This window comes from Salvia miltiorrhiza, chromosome 8 (assembly GCF_028751815.1).
Source record: "Salvia miltiorrhiza cultivar Shanhuang (shh) chromosome 8, IMPLAD_Smil_shh, whole genome shotgun sequence".
Taxonomy (NCBI): Eukaryota; Viridiplantae; Streptophyta; class Magnoliopsida; order Lamiales; family Lamiaceae; genus Salvia; species Salvia miltiorrhiza.
The window spans coordinates 6,924,396-6,947,073 of NC_080394.1; the positions used below are offsets into that span (position 1 = coordinate 6,924,396).

Genomic DNA, 22,678 nt, shown 5'->3' on the forward strand with positions numbered 1-22,678 from the left:
ATCTTTAAAATAATTAATCAAACTTAATAAGTCTAATTAATTAAAATAGTGTATCTCCTTTAAATAAAAATCTGCATAAATCCAATTAAATAAATTAATAAAGGCCCAACAGATTTAAAAATTAAAAGCCCAGCTGAAACAAAAATAAATAAAATCTCGGCCCATGACTCGAGCCCACTACTAATTAAATCGGCCCACTCTCTAACAAAATTTTCAGCCCAACACTAATTAAAAACCCGGCCCAAATTTAAAACCCAACTCCTAACCCAAACCTAAAGCCCAACATCCCACCCCCTTTTCTTCCCTACTCCCTCTCTCGGTCACACTCACAACACAAACGCAGACACATCTAGCGGCTGCGCCGCCCAGCCTCCTTCTTCCTCGTTCTCTTTTCCGGCGTCGACGGATAAGCCGCCACCGCCGCCTGGACTCCCTCTGATCTCTCTCTAACTCACAACCATGGTCAAGACTCACACACCCACAAATCAGTCCGACTGCTCGCCTCTCTCGACTGATCCGCCGCCGCCTGCTCCAACCCCGGCGAATTCACGGCTGGAAGGCTGCCGTCTCTCTCTCTCCCTCGAATCTCCTCCGGTCTCCCCCTGCCGCTGTCAAGCCGCGGCCGCGTCTCCGGCGAAGGGCGTCATCTCTGGTCACTTCTCCCTTGAATCCCCCTTGGCGACGACGAGCGCCGTCGCCCTCCCTCGGTCTCTCTCTCGGCGACAGCAGCAGCCGGAGCCACCGTCGCCGACACCCTCAGCAATACCCAGCCCAGACCACCTCTCTCTCTCCAGCTGTGGCCGGGCAGCAGCGGCACCACCATCGCCGCCCTCAAATTCCCAGCGAGTAGCAGCCACCAAGCTGCCACCACCGCCGCCCATTTCCCTTATGTTCTCCCTCGTCTCCGGCAGTGGCTAACCACCACCACCGACCGCATCTCCTTCCCCACTCTTCACCGTGGCTAGGCAGCAACGGCAGAGCCGCAGCGCCTAGCCTCCCTCTCGACTCCATTTTTCAAAAATACATCAAAATTGGCATGCTTCATATATGTATCTATATGCACATAAATTGTATGTCTGAACACTTGGTGATTTTAAGAAATTGTTGTTCTTTATGAATGTGTATACATATGCACCGAAATGATGAGATGAAAGTATGTGAAGGTTTGATGTGTTACAATTGCAGTGTCATAACTGAATGAGCAAGTATAAAATAGATAGAGAGATTCAAAGATGAAACCTCTGGTTTGAGTTGCTGAAATCTGAGTTTTGTGGCAATTTGATCCATTCGCAATATGGCTGAGCTCTGCACTTGGATTTCTTTGGGTTTGTTGGAACTAGAGAGTAACTTGAGGGAGAAATGAGATTGATCGAAGATGCTAAGTGAGGGAAAAGATAGATCCTTTATTGAAGTGAAATGACTTTGTAGAGAAAGGTATGGTGATGAATGAGGTGTATGGTATGATTGCAGAGAATGGTATGATTGAAAGGTATGGTGGTGAATGAGGTGTCTCAACAAAAAGCTATAAAGTTGTGGCATATGGTGGCTGATGGAGTAGGTGGGTGTAGGAGTAGATGGAAGTAATAAAATAAAATAAAATAAAAATCTTCCGGGTTGTACTATGAAAACTGTAATAATCGTTCAGTGTTCGTTAAATAAAATAGTTCGTGTAAATGATCGATGCTCAATTAAATAAATATGTAATGCATATAAATTTAATAACTAAATTTACAAATGTTTTTGTAAATCATTTGTGTTGGAATTAAAAATAAATTCTTTTTCTCATTCCGGCGTGAATCATCTTAAATCTAAGTTCAAAATAAATTCTAAATTTAACTCAGGGAAACGGGGTATTACACGCTTCCTGCATCACTTTGAATCTCTTCCCCTTCGGATCCGTCGGATGTGTAGGACTCTTCACGAATACCCGCCAATTGGGATAGATGCCGTCAGTCAAGTAGTACCCACTTGTGTAGTAGGCGTTGTTGACTTGATATGTGACCGACACCCACATTCCTTGCAGTCGATCGTTGAACAACGTCGAGTTGTTGAACACGTTGATGTCGTTGTTCAAGCGCCGGCTTCACGGTCCGCCTTCAGCAAAGTAATCCGCGTGCAAACGTAGAGCGCCGGCTTCACGGTCCCGATGAATGTAGGCCTTCTTTGCCACTCTTCGTCGCCACCGACGAGGTTGCGCATCCAGATCACCAATAGCTTGAACAATTTGATTAAATTCTTGCACAAGATTGGAAAATTCTTGAGCACATCGCTCATCCTCGTGGCTTGATGATGAGGAAGACATTTCTTATAGAGAATTTTTGTTGTGGAGATGATTTGTAGGTAATAAAATGATTGGAATTAAGTTGGGATATATATAGGTAAAGTGAAAAAAAATATTAAAATCTCACAATACCGTTGGAAGCCAACGATCGAATTTAAAAAAAAATAAAAAAATTCAAACGACAATATTTCAAAAAAAACGAATTTCAACTTTTTTTTTTAAATGGGGCGCGTCGCACCAACCATTTCTTCTCTTCGCCCCGGGTCTCCGCCAAGACACGGCCTCGCATCAGGGCACGTCTCCAGTGCAGCCGCCCTCCCTAAGCCCTGGATCGAGACTCCCTTGGACACTGGCGGTGGAGATGCTCTTAAGAGCAACTCCAGCGCTTGAGGCGAAGCTCGCATCGATCCGGTGCGCTGGAGTGCTGCCCGCGCTGGAGACCCGGCCAGTTCCGAGGCCGAGGCGAAGCAGAGACCCGGGGCGAAGGCGAGGCGTGTGTGGCGCGTCCGGCGGACGCGCCCTTTTAAAAAAAAAATCGAAATTCCTTTTTTTTTTTTATAAATATAACCGTGTATATATATATATATATATATAAAGTGACCGTTGGGGCCAACGGCTGAAATGTGTATTTTTTTTTCTTTTTTCCCTTTATCTATATATATATCACAATTTAATTCCATTCCTTTCATTATCTAAAAATCATCTAGAAAATTAAATTATGTCTTTAAATTATTGTAATTTTTGAGCCCTAGAAAATTATTGTAATTTTTTTTATTATTATTGTATTTAAATTATGTTTTTAAATTATTGTAATGTAGAATTTAAATTTTAATAAAATATGAATTTTAAAAATAAAAGTGTAGAAATATGAATTTTGTGAAAATGAGGATCTAAGCACCCACCTAAGACACAATCCATTGGAGAGAGGTGTGTCTTAGGTGGGGCCCACTCCTAAGACACCCCTCTAAGACACCAGCATTGGAGTTGCTCTAATAGTTGATACAAAAATGCAACAAAATGGGTGAAAGGGAAGAGAAAAACTTTGACTTGATAGTAAACCATTTTGGGTTCCCGCTCCAGTCTTCGATTACTTCCACTACTATATTCAACTGGCGGGAAGATTTAATCACTTATTCGGAGCTAATCGCTCTATTCTTCAACGCCCTCATCTCTCTCTCTCTCTCTACACTCTGGCATACCATAATCCGTGACATTTGATTAACAGTGAATTAGATTTACAGTTAATTCATGGAAGAGGAACCAGTTGCGCCGGATACAGCTACTCGCCGTTCGGTTAGTTAATTACACTTCAATTCACAGATTTGATGTTGCCTCGATGTGCTTCTGAACCCTAATTTTACTTGCTATCCACTAATGCATAATTGCTGATGCCTGTGTTCGAGTAGAAAAGACCTAGGGCTGAGGTCAAGCAAGCCGATTTCACTCGCACAGACAGAATTGAAGATTTATTGGAAGAAGAGAGGGAAGAATCTTCGGATGAATTTCAACAACCTCGCCCCAAAGCTAAGAGAAATAGAGCTAATGAAGGTGCTTCAACTTCGGCTGCAGCCGCTCGTAAAGCCGACCACACTTTGATTGGTACCGCCATTTTTCTCCTAGTCAGTTAGAGACAGTTAAACCAATAAGGTGTTTGTAATTAGAATTGTGTAAAATCTATTCAAATTTCTAATCATTCAACTTAAATTATAGGGCTTGAAATCTTATTTTCAAGCGATTAGGTCACTTTTTTATCCTATTGCAACCCCAGTATAAGTTTTGGCCTCGAATAATCTCAGAAATAAACATTCTCAGACCGAGTTTACTTTATTGTATGCTCAGCCCATCGTTCTTTTCTGTCTTGTGTGGTTCCTTTTTTCTAGTTTGGGGTTAGCTGGTTTTGCCTAGATTGGTTGCCTCGAGAATGAAATTACTGTACTGTATATTTCAGGCTAATTTTGCTGCTCTTTAGTTCATTTACCATATATTATGGGCAGTCTGGAGAGGGAGGACCTGAGTTAGTTTATACCTTTTCTTATCTTATTGTGTTTATTATATTATGTGTATGACAAATGCATCTTTCTTGTTCTTCAGAGGTTATTAAAGGTGATGGGAAGGAAATTCCAGAGGTAGTCAAAAGATGGGTTGAACACTACGAGAGGAACCAAAAATCCGCAATGGCTGAACTCTTAACTATGCTATTTGAGGTTATTATATGCTGTGTTCCGATCAATTTTTTATGACCAGATTTAATCACTTTATGCTGCTACTTAAGTGCACTATCACGTGCAGGCTTGCGGAGCAAAATATAGTATTCTTGAAGAGAATATTGATGAGACTGACGTTGATGATGTGGTTGTTGCTCTTGTTAACATGGCAAAAAGGGTATCCTTTGCTTATACCGAATCAAATGCATTATACATTTGTCTTGCTAATGAAACATATTTGTCTAATTCTCAAGAATATTTATACTTTTAAAGAATATTTTGGTTTTTTACATAGGGTTGTGTCTTTGGTCACCACAGATAAGCCTCATGTGGGCAACCATATGACCTAAAACTTATGAAACTCAAGATTTTTCTTAACAATTATGACTTAGGGGGAAGTTGAGGATTACCAGAGTTCCAAAAGAGGATTCAAACATTTGAAAGATAATCTTGTATATTTCTGGGACAATTTGGTCAGCGAATGTCAGAATGGACCACTGTTTGATCAGTCATTATTTGACAGATGTTTGGACTACATCATTGCGTTGTCATGGTAAGTACATGAAATCAAGTTACCAGGAAAATTAAATAGAACAAAGTAGCTTATTAAGCTTGTGGTTTTGTGTTTGGCAGTACTCCTCCTAGAAGTTATCGTCAAATTGCATCATTGATGGGACTTCAACTTGTCACGTCCTTCATCAATGTTGCTAAAATCCTTGGTCCACAGAGGGCAACCACTCAGAGACAGTTAGATGCTGAAAACAAGAAGAAGATTGATGGACCTCGAGTCGAGTCGCTCACTAAAAGGTTATCAATGACACATGAGAAGATAACTACACTGGAAGAGATGATGAGGAAAATCTTTACTGGGTACATTATCTTTATGCTGAAGTTTTGTTCATTAACTGTGATAAGATTTTGTTCCTTATTTTTCATGCCGTTTAAGGCACTTATATCAGTTCAATGCTGAAGTTCATCTTGTTTACTTTTTTTCAAGGTTATTCGTGCATCGTTACCGAGACATTGACCCAGATATTCGAATGTCGTGTATAGAGTCGCTTGGTGTGTGGGTACTGTCATATCCCTCGCTTTTCTTGCAGGATTTATATTTGAAGTATCTTGGATGGACATTGAACGACAAAGTAAGTTACATTTGGTTAGATTATTGTTGAGCGTTCGAGTCTTTATTTTTCCTCCAAATGCTGAACATTTTCTCATTATCCATCTGCTTTGAAGAGTTCTGGTGTTAGAAAGATCTCTGTCTTGGCATTGCAAAATCTTTATGAGGTGGATGTCAATGTGCCATCTCTGAGCCTTTTCACTCAGAGATTCTATAAACGGATGCTTGAGCTGGCTGACGATGTTGACATTTCTGTTTCAGTATGTGCAATAGGGCTTGTAAAACAGCTGTTAAGGTACAACAACTTGTGATGTTTTGGTGTGTGTGTGGTTGGGGGGGGGGGGGGGCATGGTGATCATACTTCAAAACTTGTCCTGATTAGGGGTTTTGGGATATATTGCAGACATGAACTTGTGCCTGATGAAGAACTAGGTTCTTTCTATGACTTATTAATTGATGACCCACCTGATGTTCGACGCGCCATTGGAGCCCTAGTACATGACCATTTGATTGCTCAGAAGTTCAATAATTCACAATCTCTCTCAACAGGTTACCGTTGTTTTCAGATGCATCTATATTTTAATCTTTAATTTGCCTGATTACCTATGTTATTTCTTTCAGGCAGTGATAGTGATTCTCCAGAGGTCCACATCAATAGAATGTTGAAGATACTCAAAGAATTTTCAGCTGATCCCATTCTGAGTTCATATGTCATTGATGATATCTGGGATTACATGGGGGCCATGAAAGTACGTAACTGCTAATGGTAACATGTGATATGCATGTTATAAATTCAATTAAAACATTTGGAGAGCAGTAGTTGGAAACGTAAAAAGGATATATATCGTGGTTTTTGGGATGTTGCTTTGGTGTGCTTGTCGCTCGAATATATCTTTCTCACCCTTTCCTAGTTCAATTAGTTTACTGGAAAAGAACAAAGAAATCAAAAGAATGAGGTTTCCTGCTAATGTCATCTACACTATTAATTTCACCTAGCTTCAAAATGTAACATTATTTTGTTGTGAGTACTGAGTAGAAGCACACTAGGTTCATGAATCATCAAAATTAAGTGGGTCAGTGATTGTTCCTAGGTTATGAAGATAATGAATTAATGATGATACATATATTTTATACTATTCACTGTTGATGTACTCACTTCATGCACGATCTCTTTTGGCTTCTTCTCCATTTTTCTGTTCACGTTCTTTTCTTCCTGGAAGTATGGCTTTTCTTGTATTGCTATATCTGAACCATTTTCTAGGTGTTCCTAATTATGTGGCTGGAAAGTTGTTTAAATAAATTCAGTGGAACCAGATGGATTTCCAATCATACTAGTGTCTGTTCATAAATTGGCTGCCTCGTGAAGGAGTGAATGTACTTGCAGGATTGGAAGTGCATCATTCGTATGCTTCTGGCAGATAACCCATCAGCTGAGCTTGATGATGCAGATGCTACAAATTTGATTCGGCTTCTCTTTGCATCAGTTAGGAAGGCAGTAGGAGAGAGGATTGTTCCTGCTACTGACAATAGAAACCCACATCATACCAAAGCTCAGAAGGTTATATTATTACTGTTTTATCATCATTTTTCTAATATTTTTCTGTCAGAATTCCAATTCTGTTTTATATTTAATCCACTGCAGCTGTTTATTGAATTTCTTCAATTGTATTTATCAACAAAGATATTATGACCCTGCAATGTATTATAACCAAATTCTACAGTATCCAATTCCATGCTTTTGCTTTACCATTACCAGGAAATGTTTGAAAACAGTAAGCGCGACATAACAGTTGCCATGATGAAGACCTATCCCCAGCTCTTACGCAAATTTATGCCTGACAAGGACAAAGTGGCTCCTCTAGTTGAAATTATTCCCCACATGAATCTTGAGCTTTATTCTCTTAAGAGACAGGAACAGGTGAATACCTTAAATTGCTTTTCTACATGGTTTAATCTATATAGTTGTACAAGACATGGTACTCTTAAGTCTTAACACAAAAGTGATACAATATATGTTGTGGAAAATGTCTTTTGCAGAACTTCAGGGCTGTTCTTAAACTTATGAGAGAGGCCTTTTTCAAGCATGGGGAGAAGGATAATTTGAGAGCATGTGTGAAGGCAATTAAGTTCTGTTCCTCTGAGAGCCAAGGAGAATTGCAAGACTTTGCCCAAAATCAGATCAAGGACCTTGAGGATGATTTGGTTGCCAAATTAAAATCGGCTATGAAAGATGTTATGGTAGAAATCTCACAAAGCTTATATTTTCTGTATTTGCATGATGATCTGAGGATTGACTTGCTTCTTGTGCGCAGAACGGTGGTGATGAATACTCCTTGCTTGTAAATCTGAAAAGGTTGTATGAACTTCAGTTATCGCACAAAGTTCCTCTAGACAGCTTGTATCAAGACCTTGTACATATTCTTCAGAGTTTCAGGAACATGGATGATGAGGTCTGCAAACTAAATGTCTTCATTGCACAATCATTTGTTCTTCTATCATGTTTCTTGACATCATGCTTTGCGATACAGGTTGTTGTTTTTTTGCTTCTGAATATGTTCCTTCATGTCTCTTGGTGCCTCTACTCCATTCTATCAAGTGAAACAGTTTCAGAGGCATCTTTATCTTCTCTGTTAGGGAAGCGTGATGCCTTGTTGGAAGAACTTGATTACTTTTTACGTGATTCTTTTCAACTTCATAGTGATATTAGGTCTAAAACTCAGCTGGCATATCGGGTTAGCACTCTCTTTCGTATGATTTCTCACTTATCAGCTCTGCCTTGTTTGCCACTTACTGTTTTGGCCTTTTAAAGAATTTTAGAATTACTATTTTGTTTGACTCTGCTGGTGTGCATACTTTTGGTAGGTCTGTGGTATTCTGGCAGATACCTGGTGTTTGTTCAAAAGGACTAAATTTGCTTTAACAAAGCTGGAAATCTTAGGGTATAGTCCAGATGTAACCATTATTGAAAAGTACTGGAGGATGTGCGAGCAACTGCTTGATGTTTCAGGTAGTTGACTGTATCTCTTCTAACTGGTACAGTTTTAAATATGTTGTAATTATTCAATATGCTGTTATTGAGCTGCATGAATATTTATGCATGTGCTCATAATTTTCAAAGCATTCCAACTAAGAGATCTGGTTTACCCTGATGGCTGTGGTAAAGTCCCACCTTTCCAAGTCTGTCTTTTCTTGTTAGATTTTGCTATTTCTTTTGGCTTCGCAAAATCATATAGATTGCTGGTCCTGCTGCCTGCTTGCTTTTGCTGTACTTTGACCAATGAAATCATCCCTAAAGTACTTGTTAAACAATTTTACGTGAGCATGTTTGTTTCTTTATATTATATGTAATGTTTTTTTTTTTTTTTTTTTTTTTCTGGAAAAATAATGTATTTTAAATTTATCTCTGATTCGCTGCAGATGATCCAGAAGATGAAGAAGAAAACAGAGAATATATTGAGGAGAATAATGCTGACATGGTGATGTTTGCTCTGGCCAAATTAGTATCTACTGATACAGTTGCTAAGGTATCTCTACCTTTTCGTTTCTTTCTAGTTATTGATATGATTTCTGTGTGTCAATCCATATACTGTTTTATGCCCTGCGATATTTTTTGCTTATAATTCTTATTCTTTGCTCTGTGTGTGTTAGTTCCTGATACATTTGTCAATTTTAGGGAAAGATAAAGCTATTTTAAAGTTTAAAAGTGATTTGACTTATATGTGCATGCTTGTTATATGTATGGTGTTCCGACTGCAGGAACATCTTGCCCCAGAGGTCATCTCTCATCTGGAGAAGTATAGTGCTAGTGTCGCCGAGATAGTTAAGCATCTAATCTCTTCCTTAAAGAAAAAGGGAGACATCTCAAATATTCTTTTAGAAGCCCTGAAAAGGGTAAGGCTACTAATTACCCACTTACTTTTTATGGTCTTTAACTTTTTTTTTTTGGCTGCTTCAATGTTTTCATTTTCCGGTTTTCCTTCATCAAAGGATGTGACAATAATGCTGATAATAGTGTGGTTAATGCCCAAGGCCAGAGGTCTTGGGTTCGAGTCCACCGTGGTGCGGTCTTTAAATTTTTTTATTTACTTGTTAATTTATCAAAATAAAAAATAAAAAATAATGCTGACATAGTACAGCCTCATGGTTAGCGGGTTGTATTTTATTTTATTTTTGGAATTTGTGGTTAGTTGTTTGGGTAGGAGTGGGGGGGGGGGAGAGAAGGAGGTTAGATGGGCCCTCGAGGGGATCCACATTAAGTCGTGTGATAGCATCAATAAAGAAAGAGCACCGAAGATCAAATTTCTGTAATTAAAGCTTTGTGACAGTGTTTATATGTTTTGACTAGGCATACCAAAGGTATCTGGTGGCAATTTCCTCTGGTGATGATGAAATATCAAGCAAGAAATTCCAGGAATGTAAAAATCTTGCTGCTCGGCTGTCTGGGTCGTACGTTGGTGCTGCTCGAAACAAGTATAAAGCTGAAATATTGAATATTGTCAGAGAAGGTATCAATTTTGCATTTGCAGAAGCACCAAAGCAGCTGTCATTCCTCGAGGGTGCAATGCTTCATTTTGTATCCAAACTTCCTGCGTCTGACATATTTGACATGTAAGAGCTTCTCTTCCAATTTTACTGACATTAAAAAGGCATGAAAGAAACTAATCACATAAAAGCACTTATTAATACATTGTGTTTTTCTTTTTGTGGGAAGTATCAGTTTATAAATGGATTAATATGTAGTTGGTGGATTATTTTAAGTCATTTATATACATTAGAATCTGTGTTTAATCCTCTTAAGTCGAATAAAATAATTAATGAACTACAAGAAATCAGCTTAGCGTAATATTGATCTTATCATTTTCTGATAGCATATTCCTATTGCTAAATTTGATTTGTGAGAAGCGTAGCAGATGCGTACAGCTGCATATGGGCTTCAACAGATCTTCCAAATACATGCTTAGGATTTTATATTAAAATGTAACGTGACAAATAAATTTACACATTTACTTGTTATTTGACTAGTATGAAAGGAGTTGAGAGAAGAACTGAAAATTTGAAGACGGATGAAGATCCAAGTGGCTGGCGTGCCTATTACACATTTCTAGACAGCCTTCGCGAGAAATATTTGAAAAATGAAGCTGCCAAAGGTACTCCATGCTTCAGATTCTTGACAATAATTTTTTTTTTTTTTTGGGGGGGGGGGGGCAAACGGAGTTTTGAGAACTTAAGACAAGTCATGCCTTCTTTTGGCTTGAGGTATAATGTCTGACACGCCTTATGCTCTCTGGTTATGTATATCTCTCTATTGAAAACATTTAGTTTAACAATACATATTACAAGGTATCAGAAGTTAGTGATATTTAACTTTGGGGTTATACTACGCTAACTACCAAAACCTGATGTGCATAAAGTTGCAGATGGTAAAGAAGGCACAACCGTAAGACGGCGTGGTCGCCCACGCAAGCAGCAGACTCTACAAGGAAAAAGGCTTTTTGATGAGCAAAATTCAAGTGAAGAAGAAGATTCAATTAGTGGGTCTGATCAGGATTTAGGTGCTGAAGACAAGCAAGAAGAGGATGAACCATTGATAAACTCACTTAGAGCATCATCCAAGCTAAGATCATTAAGGGTTTCTAAGAGCCACACAAGAACAGTAGACAGTGACCGAGCAACAGAGGAGCTGACGACCCCAAAAACTTCTGGTACATATATATATGTGTGTGTGTATATATATGACTTTTTTTCATGCCTCTGCCGCTTGAGGAGTAGAATAAGGCCGATTTCTTACTTTCCCTCTTCTTTATGTTTCATTTCACTAGTATAAAATTACGTTTTCCTGATGTAGGGGCTTCCAGTTAGCAAAATGTCAAACCAAAATGAAGCAATTTCTGGACATGAAGAGTTGGAACCTCTCCAATGATAATCGAGCTGGGCAGTGTCGTGTCATGTAAGTTATGAAGCTACAGTTTGTCTGTGTATTTTGTTGTCGCACTTTTGCTCACAGCTTCCATAAGATGATTCCGTAGGTGTACAAATTTGCCACAGGATGTCATGTGCTATTTTCGGTATGATAATTGTTTGGAATCTTTGCTGCTGCTCGAACCTTTTAACCTCGTATTTATAAGGTCGTTGATAGTATGTATAGATAGTTGATCATTCTTTTATTTATTTCTGCCAGTACATTTTTCTGAAATCTAGCCATGTATGACGCTAATCCTGGGCATAAGATGAATTCAATACTGTGGTACTTGTAAAAAATATTTTATGCGGTACGTGGAGGGATAATCAAGACATTGTTAGAGAGAAGCATAATAAATAGGTTAGGATGATGCTAATTTCAAATTAAACTACATTTTGTTCCCAACTTAGCAAACAAAAATACTCCAGTTTATGTAATATTCCTGATACATTATTGTGTTGGTTGTACAGCTACTACAGTTTCTGTATCACAAAAACATTGTAAATTCTGGGTTACTTTTTAAAGTAGGGTCAGATCAGAAGTTGGTTGGTTCTAAGTTTTTCCAGATCATCGTGATTGTGCAACTAATTCAATATTTGGAGCAAATACAGATTAATGAATGGAAGTAACTGTCTTTAAACTACTTATAATAATCACCATTGTTCATTTGTCGAATATAAGCTTATACCGTAACTGGAAATCGTCGAAATTGGAATATGATTATATCATCATTTGAAAATCGTACACATTATTCAGTCCTGTCCAGTTCCCTAAAATATATACTGTACAATATTTTTTTGAAAATTCCAATGAATACGTTAGCTGCTACGTCGACACACAATGTAGAACCAGACTTTAAAATAAATGAAATTCACGTCGAGACACTAACAACATTTCAAGTGATTTTATGGGTATAGTATTCTTTTAAATTCACTAATTAGATTGGATTTCAAGTTGAAAATAAATGTCCAAGTATCCTGTAAAAATGTAACTTCATAAACACATTATGATTCAAAACAAGCTTAAAAAAAAAACAAGCAATTTGTTACAAGTACTTTTATTTAGAGTTCTATTCGTTTTGCTTTTCCGTACAAAGTAGATTTCTTTTTGTTAATCACATATTATAATATATTATATTTCTTTTACAGATGATTTCTTTTTATAAAACATTATTAGAACGTTTTTGAATCAATAAACCATCATTATATTTACTCACAATGTAAACGTAATTTAATACTATATTATTATCGATTTTATAAGATGCGATTTTTATTAACTATAGTCTGAGTCTCTCTAAACAGGCAGTTGAGATATTTATTAACACAAGTACCTACAATTTATTATTATTATTATTATTATTATTATTATTATTATTATTATTATTATTATTTAAACGAAAATTTAAGTGATTGAAAAAACAAGAAAAGTTAATGATTAAAATGGTAACAAGTAGTAATGTATTTGAAAATAAGAACTCGCCGTGATGATGCATGATGGTCATTCACTTGGACGACGTCTGTTAACTTTCTATGTTATTGAACTTTATATAATTTGAATAATATGTATTGTATCTCAATGATAAAACATAAAGATTAGTGACAAAGACAAATGTTATTTATCTGATAACTGTTTTATACTACATTATTATAGTAATGTAAGATCAATAGCATATGAAACGCTGCAACGCAACACCATAGCTAACACCACAATTCCATAAAATTGTATTATCATGTTTTGTGTATACAGCAAATGCTAGAGTGAAAATGTTAGATGTAATAATAATAATTAAAAAAAAGAAAAAAGAAAAAAGAAAGCCGCGGCAGAATAAAAAAATAAATTAAACTTGACCGCAACTCACAAGAGACTTGAGGGGCATAATAGTCAGCTTATGAAACTTTCTTGATTTAGGCGAACCTGGCTAATCAGCCTACGCCACCGCGGCGTATAGTAGCATCGTGTGCCACTCCATGGTGCACACTACATATATATTATCAATCAAAAATTTCATGAAAAGGAAACAAAATTGAAAAAGATTTGCGCACTGCGCTTCGAGCCTTACTTGAATTGCTTCCATTTTTGTGCTCTCTGCAATTCACCGCTCTCCTCGCTCGAAATAGTATTTTCCGCTGTTTTCTCTTTCAATTTTTGAGGTATGTTGTATATTTAGGGCTTTTGAGAGGGTTTAAATTTTGTCTCTATTTTCTTTCAGGAATCTTTCTGTCAATTATGCCGTTTAGGTTCGTACATAACAAAAAAAACCAAAAAACTTGCGTGCAGTCGCGCTTGTTTTGCGTAGAGCAGTCATGCACAGTTTTCTTTGAAGTGGAAATATATGTTCATACATGCCGCTGTGTGTTTAAAATCTTGAAATGTGTTTTTATTTGATGGAGTTGTTTATTTTCTTATTCCCCCCTAAAATAACTATGCTTTTTATAGATTCCGAAGAATGAGGGCATCAAACGAAGCGTCCACCAGCACTGAGCTGGCCAACAGTTTATTTCGAAGCCGACCTGAGGTGGTAAGTTGAGTAAAAGGGAACTGGTTCGATCCGTCAGCTTCTTTGCAATAGTTATTAAATGAACGCCGAAGTTTAATAAAGATGTCAAGGCCTTATGTTTATGCGTTTTGAAATTTGCATGAGCTGGATGGCTCTCCTTTTTCCTCGTCTAGTCTTGGCTTGAACTTTTCATTGTGGCTATCTCTAGAGAGTTAAGTTACTCCTGTTTACTTGAATTACTATTTTGCATCGATATTTGCACACTTGAATTACTATTTTGTTAATACTTTAACTAGGGTTCTTTTAAGGTGTTTTCTGTGCATTTCATTGGGGAAGATTTTATATACTCACTATTTTCATAAATTCATAATAAAGTGGTGGTGTGGATCATTTAATGTGGTGGAGTATATATTGGTAAAAAAGATTGGATTGCGACCAAAAATATTGTCTGTGCTCAGTAATTATGTGCAAAAAGTATATCACCAGTGAACTACATTTTGTGCTTGCTGAATTCCTCCTCACTCTCGACACAAACTTCCTCTACTTAACCTTGGTGGCGTTTGAATCAGTTCGATTATGTGTTCAGAAACCATAAGGTTCCTTAATGACTAACTCTGTTCTGTTTTATATAAAGGCCCTTGATTTAATTGCTGCGGTCAAGGGACTGCACGAGCTTAGCCCTCAACAGCTTGGAAAACTAATCAGAGATTCTGGGAACAATGTGGTTAGGCACATTGCTGAAGATGGATCATGCATACAGGTTATTAGGAAGAAATAAATAGCTATATTGATTCCTATTTAAACTTTGGAATGCAAATGTTTGAATCACATGATCATTGCAGGTTGACTTGGAAAAATTTGCTAGGTATCTTCCTCTTCACCTTATTGCAGTGATTATGGCTTGGGAAAGGGACAAATCCACATTCAAGTACTTGTTATGTGGAATTCTTCTCTTGCATTCCATGTGCGATCTTGCTTCTCGGGTGCCCAAAATTGAGCAGGTTATCAGAAGTCATACTATATTTATCATCATATCAAGCAGATAATACTGGTCTAAATTGTTTCAATTTGCAAAAGTTTAAGCCTTTTATCACATTTATAATTGGATATGTGTGTGCAGATTGATGCAAGCTGAATAAACATTAAAGGGATGGAAATTAAATCTTTATTTTGACTTGGTTGCTTTACTTGTGGCTTGTATTTTCTTGGAGTGGTTTTTTCCCAGCTCCTTATCTTCAATTGATCCTAGCTTTTTCTTCAATCTATCTTCCTTGTTTTTGTACTTGAAAATTATTGTCATCTTCTCAACTTCTGGATACATACCTGTTATGTGTTATGATGTGGTTATACACATATACATTCTCTGTATGCCCCTTCATTCATTTGTTTTCTTCAGATATTGCTTGATGATGTGAAGATATCAGAACAGCTAATTGACCTGGTCTTTTATCTGCTAGTTCTCCTTGGTGCATACAGACAGGTCAATATTCATTGTCTTGAAATTTTAGATCTTTATTTGTTGTTTGTAGATGTGTACTGACTATTTCGTATCCAGGAAACTCACACCATTCCCAATGACATGGTTCTTCTTCATTCAGCTCTGGTTGCTTGCAGTCTAAAATTGTTGACAGTTATTGTTTCTCCACAGTACCAAGAGGTTGCTCAAGTTTTGACTGCATATTACAAGGTAGCAATCCAGGAAATTTTCAGTGAAAACTGAAAACATGTAAATCACTTGCTTTATATTTCTATAACATTGACTAAATTTTCCTGCTCCATCTTGTTGGTTGTTGTTATTTCAAAACTTTGTTCAATGATGTTGTGGCTGAGTAAGTGGATTTGGTCGCAGGTGGACATATTCATGGAGGCAGCATTTGCTGCTGTTTGTGTTGATGTCAAGTTTCTGCATACCAAACTGTCTGCTCAACAGGATGATTCATCTGGAAGTGCTTCCCCTACTGCTGAAGAGACCTTGAATCACCTCTGCCAGCAGTGTGATTCTTCTCTTCAATTTCTACAGTCTCTGTGTCAGCAAAAGTTGTTTCGGGAATGCGTTGTTAAGAACAAGGTTTTGCTAGATTCTTTCCTTTCATCTGATTAGCGTATTCACTGCCTGAAAGCATTGGCATTTCTTTGTGACATCACATGTGGTGAAAACATGTCTTCCGCTCCAGGAAACTTGAGCTGGAAGTTTTGTACATCTGAATTCACTCATGTAGGACTTCATTTGGATAACTTGATTTATTTTTTTCCATGTGAGATAGTAAGAGATTCCATAATCAGCTTGATTTGCTTATCCGTTGCTGTTTTATCTGATGAATGTCAGTCTCCTGTATGGTCTAGGATTTGCTTGTTACATTTGACTTTGGGTGAAAAAGTTTCTGTTAGCTACAAAGGATTGCAACCATTACTAGGATCAATACAAGCCAAATTATTTTACAGTGTGGTGTCGTCAGTTATTTTTTGTTGACTTAGCTAGATTAGTACTGTGATTTAGTACATTGCATGTTCTATCAATAGCACTTCTTGTAATCTCATTGGTTAAAATTAAATCTCACACTACTGAATCCCTCTTTATTCCTGATTACTTTCTCTTTTTTTTCTTTTTCCCCTTTTGTTTCTTTATCATTTTCTTTACTTCCACCTGTTAATTAATTCCAGGAGTTGTGTGGCAATGGAGGTGTTCTTATTCTGGTTCAGGCCGTCATGAACTTAAAGTTATCAGGCTCAGACAATACTTCCTCGTACATGGCTGCTATCTCTCGTCTGAAATCTAAAGCTTTATCTATTGTGAGTTTACATCCAATTAAGATAAGTGGATATGTCTTTCAATATTATAACTGCTGATAAAGGCAGAAGACCTCAGATTTTTGATGAGCTTATGCTTGGTATGGTTGTGTGAACAGGCCCTTCTTTCTTTTAAGTAACTGTGATATTTTCCCTTGCAGCTTTTGCACCTTTGTGAAGCAGAAAGTGTATCCTACCTGGATGAGGTGGCCAGCAATGCTGCAAGTCAGGATATGGCAAAGTCCGTTGGACTCGAGGTATCAGTTTCTAGAATTAAAGTTTTATTTTCATTTTTTGTCATCTCTCAGAATCATTTCTTTGTGTTCATAATAGAAAAACATTCGTCCGAGATCATTTAGATCTGATGTTATAAATACATTGAACAACCAGTAAGATTGTACTCTGAAAATAAAATAATCTTTAAATGTGTTGCAGAATTTCAAATATCGAGAAAACTTAAATGCCACACATTTCAAACTTATGCATCTTATGATTTTCAATTCATGCTTATTATAATCCCAGTTTGTTGTATTGCCCAGTCACAATTGGGTCTAAACAAATGTTTATAGTATTTACTGTACAATAAGCATTTCAATATCTGCATTTGGAGAATATTTTGCCTTCTATACATACACTGCACAATTGTCAATTTGTTAGTCTGTTCTTCATAAGCTTAATTTATATTTGTTACATGGCTAACTCTTATACCCCTAACTTGGTGGTATTATGGGCGTTTGTTTTGTATAGGTTCTTGACTTGCTGAAGAAAATGTTTGGTATAGATTCCAGACAGTTAAATGCTCCCTCTGAGGTAAGCTACCCAAAGGGGCAACTGGAACTTAATGCAATGCGCCTGGCAGATGTCTTCTCTGATGATTCAAATTTTCGATCATTCATCATGATAAACTTCGTAAGTACAGCTAAGTTTAAATTTTGTAGAGTGCTGTTGCTTCATTCATTTTCATTTGTGTGTGTGTTTGTGTTTATGCCGGTGCTTCCCTGGTATGGATTCTTTGCTTTGCATGATTAAAGGTCGAAAAGACACAAGCATGATATCTGAACATTACAGGTGCAAAATTGAAAGATAACCCTTCCTTAGAACAGTTTACCCATGTCATTATGATGTACAAATAACTTATTGGTTTTCATACATGGAGCTGCAATGGGTACACCATAATTCAGCCATGTTTAGAGAATGTCTTTTCCTATTCAAACACACTAATGATGTGCTTGAACAGATTTTCTAAGATCAAATGCAGGTTTTAATAAATGGATGTTAATTTTATGAATGCAACTTTTGAATGAACAGGCGAAAGTTTTAGCACCATATTTTAGACTTGATGGTCACCTAGGTGCTTGTCTTACATGGTAATATGCATTCTGGGTACACATTCTTTTATTTGCATGTTATTTTGCAAGCATAGTGTGTGTCTGAGAATCTGAAGGCAAATTGTGAACTCAAACCAACTAAATCTTTGTAGATGCTGGTATCTTGTGAAATTTAATAAAGAGGGCATCCTAAACTGTGGTTTATATGTTTTTAGCACATTTTATAATTTTCAATGAGTTTGTAAATTTACAGGCATTTTTTTATTTGTCGTTTTAATTATCTAATTGAAAAACTACCACGAACTGTTCAAGTGACACCATTTCCTCATTTTCTTTTTTGTCATTACAAAGAAATATCCAAATGATTAGTTAGAAGAGTGTCAACTATTTGTCAATGTGATGGTTATTTATTCATTTTGTGCGATGTTTCATGTCTCAAGAGTAACTGAAAATTGGTATGTGACATACCATACATGCCAATTCTTTTAAGTTACTGCTGCTGCAGGACTAAGATTTCCTGGCCTAGAAGTTATCTAATTTGTCAATTGTTATAATTTTTGCTCGAGGAATCCTGCATTTTTCTTTTTTTCTGACCCTTCCAATGTGTTCCTTTAGAGGGAAGCTTTGGCGGCAATCTTTCTACTCCCTCATGGAGAGTTTTTATCTGGCTGGTGCTCATCTGATCTTCTAGTTTCTGAAGAGGATGCACCATTGGAGTATGTTTTTTTACCACTCCTCGATAGTTTTTATTTCGCCAAATTAGTCAGTTACAAGTATTGCATGTTTTGAAATGTCCTTTCCCTGAATGTATATAGACACATTAAATTTAATTGACCCCTTGACCTTGCAGTGTACCTCGGTCATCTTATGCCCATCAGAGAACATCTTTATTGATTAAAGTGATTGCAAACCTTCATTGTTTTGTTCCTGATGTATGCCAGGGTAAATGATTTAGTAATTTCCTGTTTCAATCAGGGTATGCTGTTTGATATTATTTAACTAATAAGATTTGTTTCAATCCCAGATGAGAAGGATCTGTTTCTCAACAAGTTCATTCGGTTCATACAGAAGGAGTATCAGAAACTGTCAGATGGATTCTTCTCTACTTCAGAAGCTGACAGAGTTTCCACAGTTAGCAAGAACTTGTGTATGACTACTTCTAACTTTTGCCTTGGTTAATTGAGTAAATGTCTATATTCTAATTACTCTTTTGCATGTAGGTTCACTGTTAAGTCATGCAGAGTCTTTAGTTCCAGGATTTTTGAATGAAGATGATGTACAACTGCTGAGGTAATTTAAATATATGCCTTCCTTCCATGCTGAAATCAGGGAATTATTCTGCTTCCTATAGACACTTTTTGTTTTGTAATAAGCCCACTTCACTCAACACGTTTATTCCATATGTGTATGAGTGCATTCTTTGCTGCATTAATTTATAAGGCTATCTAAGACTAACAATCTTCTTTGTAGGTTATTTATAAGTCAGTTTGAGTCCCGGATCGCTCCTGCTGCATCTGAAGACCATCTAGTCCATGTAAAACCTCTCTGGCTTGAATTACAGATAGCTTTCATCTTTTTTCCAAACAGTGTCAAGTGCATCTATTTTCAGGATCTTAATATAAATGATCTTTACCTTTGCACACTTTTCTTTATCACTAACCATTTTCCATATAATTTTGGTCATTTTGTCTATAATTTAATTTATAGACTAATAATTTCCTGCAAAAAGTTGTTTTAGTTTACATAAGTGCAAGTGGGCATTTTGCATCAGTATCCTCTTCTTTGTGAGGTATCCTTGTTCCTCTTCTACAGTAGTTGTGATGTTGTCTTTGATTCAACTAGATCAAACTACACTACTGGAGGAATTTATGAAAATAAATCTGTCTTGGGATGACAGATTTCATTGTAATTCTTTTGGCCATTGGCATTATCTAGCCGAAATTAACTTTTCTAACACATTAGGAAGTTATATAACTTCCAATAATGCTAATTAAAAATTAATCCGACTAGTAAGGCCAGTTTACAGAAACAACACTAGTTTATCAAATGCAAGTACTCTCTTGAGGTATTAAATGTACATTGACATCCTCTATGTCCTATTTTGTAAACTGTACTTTCCATCTATTGGCTTTGCCTAACTGCACTAGCAATGTTGTTTATGCAAGATAATATGTGAAAATTATGTTTAAGTGATCATAAATAGTTGTTGCATTTTGCCAATGGAGACGAACATCCAGAGGTTTTTGCAATCTATAAATTTAGAGGGGTATTATTGTAACTGTCCAGATTTCAGGTTTAGTTATCCGTTAAACGTTATGTGATTTAGCCAATGGTCACCTTGGGACCTCTACAAGTTGATAATCACAAACTTCTTATTATGTTGAACAGTATATTCAAGCTCCAGCGCAACTTTGAATTATCAACATTTTTATTTGGCGATGTGCTTGATCCATTTGATCCATGATTGCACAGATATCCGTATGTGACTAACACATGGTCCTGCTAGATCAAGATTTTCTAGTTATCTTTTAACTATTGTAACTTCTTCTTGAAATTTTATGCTTTCTTAATTGGTTTAGGATGGGAAAAATGCAGTGGTGCGTTCTTCACCCTTGCACAGACAAATAAGCTCAAATCAAGGCAATAATGTTGTCAACATGGGTACGCTGGACCTAAGACTCCTTAGTTTCCGAGAAGTGGATCACTTTGATGCCAGCAGGAATGGGGATGAGCAATTTTTTGATAGGAAGAATGCTGGGATGATGGAACAGGACAAATCCAATGGGCCCTCTATAAATTCGCGGGAAAATGAGAAAGATGCTCGAACCTTTGAAACTAGTGGGTCGGATTCCAGCCCCACTCGAGGAAAGACCCACATGGATGTTGATCATATCAAAGGAAGTAGCTTTGACGAAGCTGCTGAAGAGGAGAAGGTTGATGCTATGCATTCTGAAGAGAAGCAGCAAAGGAAACGCAAGAGAACCATAATGAATGATAAACAGATAGCACTTATTGAATCTGCACTTATAGATGAACCTGATATGCACCGCAACGCAACCTCATTACGGTTGTGGGCTGATAAATTGAGTATTCATGTGAGTGAATAAATATGTTTTATTTTGTGATATACTCAGAATACCATTTATTTTTTAAAATGATTTATAATGCCTTATCTATGGGTTTTATTCTCTATGAAGTTCAGTTTTTAATATATCTTTCTCAGGGTGCTGAGGTTACAACTTCAAGGCTAAAAAATTGGTAGGGGCCCATATCTGTTCTGTGAGTTCATGTTTTATCATATGATTTTGGTTAAATGTTTGACATTCTTACTTACCATAAATTGAGTTTGCATTTAAATTGTGTGTGTAAGTTAATTTTATATTTCAATAATTTGATGCGTTGCATTACAATGATAATTAATTATTCTGTAATAAATGTTCAGGCTTAATAACCGGAAAGCTAGGCTGGCACGTGCAGCCAAAGATGTCCGCGTGTCATATGATGGAGATAGTGCTGATAGACCAGGAGTCTCTGGGCATCTTGACTCACCCAGGAGCTCTATGGATGATGCTCGTGTCTCATTTTCTGCAAGAGGGAGCATCGGTGATGAGGTTACAGACACTGCAGTGGCAGCTACTGTTGATGAAGACTTGGGGACTTCGTGTGCTGCACCTAGGGATATTGCAAGACCAAGCCCGTCCCTTGAACCGGGGCAATATGTAATGCTTGTGGACGAGAGAGCGGGGGAGGTTGGGAAGGGTGCAGTATTTCAAGTTGGTGGACATTGGTGTGGGAATAACTTGGACCAATCTGGCACGTGTGTCGTGGACATCAAGGAGCTCTCAATCGATAGATTTTCCAATGTCCTACACCCGGTGGAAGGCACATGCAACTCATTTTATCAGTCTGAAAAAAGATTTGGTTCAATGCGAGTCTTGTGGGATATAAAGAAACTCTTTCTCTACTTTGAGCCCGGGGAATACGTGATGCTTGTAGGCGAGAAAGCACAGGAGATTGGGAAGGGCACGGTGTTTCAAGTACGTGGGAAATGGTGTGGGGAGGATTTGGAGCAATTTGGGATGTGCGTAGTTGACATCAAGGAACTATCAATCGATAGATTTGCTGACCTTCCGCACCCAGTGGAAGCCACGGGCAACTCGTTCTATCAGGCTGAGAAAAGGCTTGGTGTGATGAGAGTTCTGTGGGATTCGGACAAACTTTCCCGGTTGCCTCCTCGATGATTCAAACGGCCTCGTTGAGCCTTATTTTGTTCTTCAACTTCAAGCTTTGCAGCTAAGCAAATGTAGCTGCTGCTGCTGCTAATGGAGAATATTTTGTTGTTGTTACCTGTTAGAGATGCCCACTTCAGTCTGCTGTATTCACAAGTAAATTCATGATTCTTCTCTAACTATTGACTTAGTTTTAGTAAAAATCAATTTTGCTTGTGCATTAAATGATGTTTAGTAAATTTTGATATTGCAGTTGATGGTGTAATGTTATCA

General features: G+C 37.2%; 2 protein-coding genes across 4 annotated transcripts; both read left to right on the forward strand.

Moving 5' to 3' along the window:
• Positions 1–3,286: 3,286 nt before the first annotated feature.
• Positions 3,287–11,743, forward strand: LOC131000518 (sister-chromatid cohesion protein 3-like). Of its 3 annotated transcripts, none has more exons than XM_057926470.1 (22): positions 3,287–3,574; positions 3,688–3,880; positions 4,373–4,485; positions 4,571–4,663; positions 4,878–5,038; positions 5,119–5,355; positions 5,483–5,627; positions 5,722–5,900; positions 6,009–6,154; positions 6,227–6,354; positions 6,990–7,163; positions 7,362–7,523; positions 7,643–7,843; positions 7,918–8,055; positions 8,134–8,337; positions 8,468–8,612; positions 9,023–9,129; positions 9,362–9,496; positions 9,951–10,213; positions 10,628–10,752; positions 11,017–11,307; positions 11,451–11,743. In XM_057926470.1, exons 1-22 carry the CDS (start codon positions 3,530–3,532, stop codon positions 11,462–11,464), a joined length of 3,399 nt encoding a protein of 1,132 aa, XP_057782453.1. In that variant the 5' UTR covers positions 3,287–3,529; the 3' UTR covers positions 11,465–11,743. The 3 variants fall into 3 exon arrangements, with proteins under 3 accessions (XP_057782453.1, XP_057782454.1, XP_057782455.1); XM_057926471.1 differs by having other exon boundaries at positions 11,023–11,307; XM_057926472.1 differs by having other exon boundaries at positions 3,304–3,574; positions 3,693–3,880.
• A 1,650-nt stretch (positions 11,744–13,393) lies between these two features.
• Positions 13,394–22,630, forward strand: LOC131000523 (nodulin homeobox-like). Its single transcript, XM_057926478.1, has 18 exons — positions 13,394–13,714; positions 14,001–14,082; positions 14,696–14,821; positions 14,904–15,062; positions 15,458–15,541; positions 15,617–15,748; positions 15,911–16,129; positions 16,723–16,851; positions 17,010–17,105; positions 17,596–17,757; positions 18,792–18,892; positions 19,027–19,118; positions 19,201–19,323; positions 19,397–19,466; positions 19,647–19,710; positions 20,756–21,271; positions 21,400–21,434; positions 21,619–22,630. Exons 2-18 carry the CDS (start codon positions 14,011–14,013, stop codon positions 22,415–22,417), a joined length of 2,979 nt encoding a protein of 992 aa, XP_057782461.1. The 5' UTR covers positions 13,394–13,714; positions 14,001–14,010; the 3' UTR covers positions 22,418–22,630.
• Positions 22,631–22,678: the final 48 nt, after the last annotated feature.

Coding starts and splice junctions, on each gene's coding strand:
- LOC131000518 (XM_057926470.1), top strand. CDS start 3,530: ATGGAAGAGGAACCAGTTGCGCCGGATACAGCTACTCGCCGTTCG. Junction 4,664..4,877: donor TTGTTAACATGGCAAAAAGG/GTATCCTTTGCT, acceptor ATTATGACTTAG/GGGGAAGTTGAGGATTACCA. Junction 6,155..6,226: donor TTCACAATCTCTCTCAACAG/GTTACCGTTGTT, acceptor TATTTCTTTCAG/GCAGTGATAGTGATTCTCCA.
- LOC131000523 (XM_057926478.1), top strand. CDS start 14,011: ATGAGGGCATCAAACGAAGCGTCCACCAGCACTGAGCTGGCCAACAGT. Junction 14,083..14,695: donor TTCGAAGCCGACCTGAGGTG/GTAAGTTGAGTA, acceptor TTTTATATAAAG/GCCCTTGATTTAATTGCTGC. Junction 15,542..15,616: donor TCCTTGGTGCATACAGACAG/GTCAATATTCAT, acceptor TTTCGTATCCAG/GAAACTCACACCATTCCCAA.